The sequence below is a fragment of the Terrapene carolina genome, unplaced genomic scaffold (assembly GCF_002925995.2).
Source record: "Terrapene carolina triunguis isolate 2854851 unplaced genomic scaffold, T_m_triunguis-2.0 Scaffold517, whole genome shotgun sequence".
Taxonomy (NCBI): Eukaryota; Metazoa; Chordata; order Testudines; family Emydidae; genus Terrapene; species Terrapene triunguis.
In genome coordinates, this window is record NW_020664868.1 from 371789 (window position 1) to 376980 (window position 5192).

General features: G+C 61.2%; 1 protein-coding gene across 1 annotated transcript in view; it reads left to right on the forward strand.

The window, feature by feature from the left end:
- The window catches only part of LOC115271339 (cytochrome P450 2F3-like), a 16793-nt gene that overhangs the window by 8282 nt on the left and 3319 nt on the right, over nucleotides 1–5192 (forward strand). Inside the window, exons 4-8 of the mRNA XM_029913193.1 lie at nucleotides 469–629; nucleotides 1392–1568; nucleotides 3198–3339; nucleotides 3544–3731; nucleotides 4570–4711. Of these exons, the coding sequence (XP_029769053.1) occupies nucleotides 469–629; nucleotides 1392–1568; nucleotides 3198–3339; nucleotides 3544–3731; nucleotides 4570–4711 (810 nt within the window). The remainder of the gene's footprint in view (nucleotides 1–468; nucleotides 630–1391; nucleotides 1569–3197; nucleotides 3340–3543; nucleotides 3732–4569; nucleotides 4712–5192) is intronic.

The window sequence follows — 5192 nt, forward strand, 5'->3', positions numbered from 1 at the left end:
CCTGGGGCCAGCCCTGCCTGCCAGGGGAGAGCGCCCCCTGCTGCCTGCCCCCTGCCCCACAGCGCCCCGTAGCGCCGCCCTCGGGTCAGCATCAACTGCCAGAGGAGAGCGCCCCCTGCTGAGCCCCCGCCCCACAGCGCCCCCTGCTGCCCCCGCCCCGCTCCCTGCCCCACAGCGCCCCCTGCTGAGCTCCCCGCTCCCTGCCCCACAGCACCCCCTGCTGCCCCACCGCTCCCTGCCCCACAGCGCCCCCTAGTGCCAGGCTGGGGCACTGGGGTCAGCACTGAGAGCAGAGGGCGCCCCCTAGGGCTGCACTGACACCAAGGGGAACCCCTCCCCCCTCTCCTGAGCCCCCCCCCCCCCTCAGTTTCCCGGCCCAGCAATGAGTGAGCCAGACTCTGCTTAGCTCGGGGCCCCCCCGCTTGCTCCCGTTCCCGCCGTTCACAGCCGGTTCCCTCCCCTCGCCAGCCGCGCCCTTCGACCCCACCTTCCTCATCAGCCGGGCCGTCTCCAACGTCATCTGCTCCATCGTCTTCGGGGACCGCTTCGACTACCAGGACGGGAGCTTCCTCACCTTGGTCGGCCTCATCAACCAGAACTTCCAGCTGCTCAGCTCCCCGTGGGGGCAGGTGGGTGCGGCTGGGGGGGGGGGACTGCGTCTGGGAGGGCCTCCTTGCATCTGTGGGTGGGGTCTCCCCCGTATCCCTCCCCGAGTGTCCCCCTGGGCGGACATGGAGAGCAAGTGGTCACCATCCCCTTGTTCCCCGCCCAGCCGTCTCTTCGCTCGACCAACGCCTCTGTCCGACAAGAGGAGCGATGCATGGCCCCCCCGGAGCGTGTGCGCACGGGTCGTTATGGCAATGGATGCACTCCCGTGCACAGTTCGTGTCAATAACACGCTCGCACCCTGCATGGCGCATCACGGTAACGTGCCGGGCGTGGGCACGCGGTAACGAACTGAGCCACACGCCCGCACTGCGTTGGTCGTTAGGGTAACGTGCATACGCTGCACGGCCTCCCTGTTCATTACGGTAATGCAGGTACGGAGTTCACTATGGTAGTGCACACGCACTGCTGCCCTGTTCGTTATGGTAATGCATGTGCACTGCTGCTCCGTTCACAATGGTATTGCACACACAGAGTTCACCATGGTAATGCATGCACACTGCTACTCCGTGCATTATGCTAATGGGCACAGAGCTCAGCTCACCACAGTAATGCACGTGCTCTGCCGCTCTGTTCGTTATGGTATTGCACACGCAGAGCTCACCACAGTAATGCACACATAGAGCTCCCGACGGTAATGCACGTGCACTGCTGCCCCGTGCATCACGGTAACACGTGCACCGAGCTCACGCGCTTTCGTGGGTGACTCGTGTCCCTTTCCCCAGATGTACAACATCTTCCCTGGCCCCATGTCCTGCCTGCCGGGGCCTCACAACAGGATCTTCGAGAACTTCGAGCAGCTGCGGCAATTTGTGCTGGAGCGGGTGAAGATGCACCAGGAATCCTTTGACCCCAACTGCCCCCGTGACTTCATCGACTGCTTCCTCCTCAAGATGGAGCAGGTGAAAGGGCTGTGGGCGTGGGGTGGGCGGGGGGCAGGGTGGGGCAGGGCGCGGAGGGGCGGTGGGCCCACTGACTCCTTTAAAACTGACATGCATCTGACAAAGTGGGTATTCACCCACAAAAGCTTATGCTCCAATACGTCTGTTAGTCTATAAGGTGCCACAGGACTCTTTGCCGCTTTTTACAGATCCAGACTAAGACGGCTACCCCTCTGATCCTTTAAAACTGTGTCTGCTTCAATAAGAAAAACCGTGTGTCCTAGTGGCTGGAGACCTGGGTTCTGTTCCTGGCTTGGCTACTGGGTGATGCCTCAGTTTCCCCATCTGTGAAAAGGGGATAATGGGCCTTCCTTTGCCTGGACACTGTGAACTCTTTGGGGCATGGACTGTCCCTTGTCTTGGCAACACCTGGCACAAGGAGGGCCCCTGATTTTGGATGGAGGAGGGGATTCTGGGTGCCACAGGGGTTCGTGGTCTTGTGTCCGTACAGCGCCTGACGCGGGGCGGGGCAAGCCCATGGCTGGGGTTCCTTGGTGCTCCTGTAATACAGGTATTGTTTGGGGTTGGCTTAAATCTTTTTGCTACGGGCTGGGTGCATCCTGTCCCGACTCAGCCTTCCCGGCTCCAGCCCACATGACCAATTCCTTCCCCTTTAAAGTGGCTTTAAAAAGTCCCAAGACTCTCGCCCAAAACCTAGCCCCTGCCGCTGACCTCGGCTGGCACTGGGCCCACAGGAGAAGATTGGCTTTGTTTGGGGTTGATGTTAGAACGGACGGGCTCATGGCCCGGCCCCACAGAGCCGCGTGCCACGCAGGCCAGTGGCCCGTGACCAGCCCCAAATCGCTCCCCGCACTTGTAGGGACGGGAGTCTTTCTGGAGACCCTCCCTGCTCCATCACCAGCCATACTGGTTTCTGCCTTTGTTGCTGCTTGGAGATAATCTCCGGGGCCTCTTAATCTGTTGTGGGATGCCGAGCTGTAACCCAAGCTCCGGTGAATCACGTTCTCACAGCCCTGCCCTCGATGCGGGCAGCGTTGCCGGAGAATCGCAGTTTGAGGCGTGCCCGGGAGCGCTTTGCAAACATTCACGGCTTAGTTCGCGTGACGCACCACCCTGGGAGGCAGGACAGTTTAAAGTGGGGGAAACTGAGGCATGGGAGGGACGGGGAAGTGACTTGCCCAAGGTCACTCAGCAAGTTTGGAACAGAACCCAGGAGTCCTGACTCTTTCCCCCTCCACCACTCGACCCCACTCCCCTCCAGGGCTGGAGATAGAGCCAGGAGTCCCGAAGGCCAGCTCTGTGCTCTAACCACTAGACCCCAGTCCTGTCCCCCAGCCCGCGTGCTAACGAGAAGTGCATGCTGCCTCTGCTGAATATAGCAGAGGTCCTGAAAGTCCAGCATTACTGGGCCCCTGGCTGTTCAGAGAGGCTGTCACCAGCCGTGGGCTTTGAACCGGGGAGATGCGGGGGTAGCAGCGTCCGGCTCGGCTCCTTGAGCTAAAGGATTAGCCCCCTCGCCCGGCAGCAGTAGTAGACCCAGAAACTGCATCCGTGGAGCCACCACTAAGGGGAGACGGTGGGAGATACCCGAGCGCTGCGGGTTCGAATTCTGGGCGCCTCCCCCTGCAGGAAAACCAGGACCCGCTGAGCTACTTCCACACGGAGACCCTGGTGATGACCACACACAACCTGTTCTTCGCGGGCACGGAGACCGTCAGCACCACCCTGCGCTACGGCTTCCTCCTTCTCATGAAGTACCCGGAGATCCAGGGTGAGCTGCGGGGCGGGGGCAGCTGAGATCGGGATCCAAGCCACTGTCTATATTTTAAAAGGGCAGGTGTAGAACTCGCCAGCCAGGTCTCAGACGTCACCAGCTCCAGACCGAGCGTGTCCCTGCTGCTTGCGTGACCAGCCGGGATGTCAGGCTGCCCCGCCCTCCCAGAAACCGCTTCCCACCCCGCTTGTTTCCCCCCAGCCAAAGTCCACGCTGAGATCGACCAGGTGATCGGGCGGCACCGCAGCCCGTCGGTAGAGGACCGGAGCCGCATGCCCTACACCGACGCCGTGATCCACGAGGTGCAGCGCTTTGGCGACGTGATCCCCATGGGGCTCCCGCACGCGGTGACCCGGGACACCCACTTCAGGGGTTTCCTGCTTCCAGAGGTAACGGGATTTCCCTCCTCCCCGCGTTCGAGCAAGAAAACACATCTCTCCCCCCTGGGCTGGAATCTCCCCCTTGTCAGCTTCCAAAGGGTGTTCGGAGAGGGACAGACGACTGGAACCATGGCTGGCTAGACTGGCAAATGGGTTGGATGGATGGACAGACGGGTGGCTGAGTGGGTGGCCAGAGAGAGGGGCGTGCGTTGGGATGGATAGATAGGATGGGTGGATAGATGGATGGGTAGATAGACAAGTAGGTGGAGGGATGGAAAGATAGATGGTTGGAAAGGCTGAGGGACGCATCAGTAGATGGGTAGACAGACGAGAGATGGACAGACAGATGGATGGATGGACGGGGTGGAAGGACAGATGGCTAGAGGGTGGATCGTTGGATAAGTGGACAGACAGACTGAAGAGGACGGATGGACAGACAAGACGGATGGATGGCGGCACCGGTGCCAGACAGAAGAACGAGTCAATGGATGGGCAGACACACAGATGTGTGGATAGACGGGTGAGTGGGTGGAGAAGCCAGGTGGATGTAGAATCACAGAACCAGAGGGTTGGGACAATTTGCAAAGGACAGTTTCTCTAAGCACCCACCCAAGACAGACTCTATCCAGCCGTGCCTGGGCAGAGATGGATGGACGGTCAAGATAGATAGGATGGGTGGATAGACAGAAAGACAGATGGATGGATTAAAAGCTAGATGGACATCAAGATGGATGGATAAGCAGGGGATGGATGGATAGGTAGGCAGACAGACGGACGGAGGGATAGCCGGATGGACGGAGAGTTCCTCTGGATGCGTGCGCTGGAGCTGTGTTTCTCCCCTGCCCAGGGCACCAACGTGCTCCCGCTGCTGTTCTCTGTCCACAACGACCCCGCCCAGTTCAAAGACCCGGCCACATTCGACCCGACCCATTTCCTGGACCCAAGCGGAGGCTTCCGGAAGCATGATGCCTTCATGGCCTTCTCCGCAGGTACGTGTGGCCGTCCGGGGCTGCGGAGCGGGAGGGGGACAGGTTGAGTCTCCCCTAACGCGTCTACTCCAGCACCGGCCTCGGAGGATGCGACTGCCTGGACCAGCCCCGACCTCAGATGGAGTAACTCAGCCTGGCTCCACGGCCTGGGGGTCACTGCGAGGAGGGATCAGGCCCCTCTGTGTCGCTGTGGGGCAGAAATGACCCCCTGAGAGTCCAGGGGCCTCCCCAGTGGTAGGCTGGCCAGTCCCGGTCCCCGGCCCGGCCACTGAGCCACGGCAGAGCACGGGAACGGCCGGAGAGGGCCTCCTGGGGGCGGAGCGAGGGTGGGGCCATGCCAGGCTGTTTGGAGAGGCACAGCCTCCCCCAGCCTATGATCCCACTGCCCATGGTGCTGGGGCTATTCTGTGCCCCCTGGAACCCATAGGGGGCGGACTGGGGTGGTGGCCGGAGCGCACTGCGCTGGGGCTATTCTGTGCCC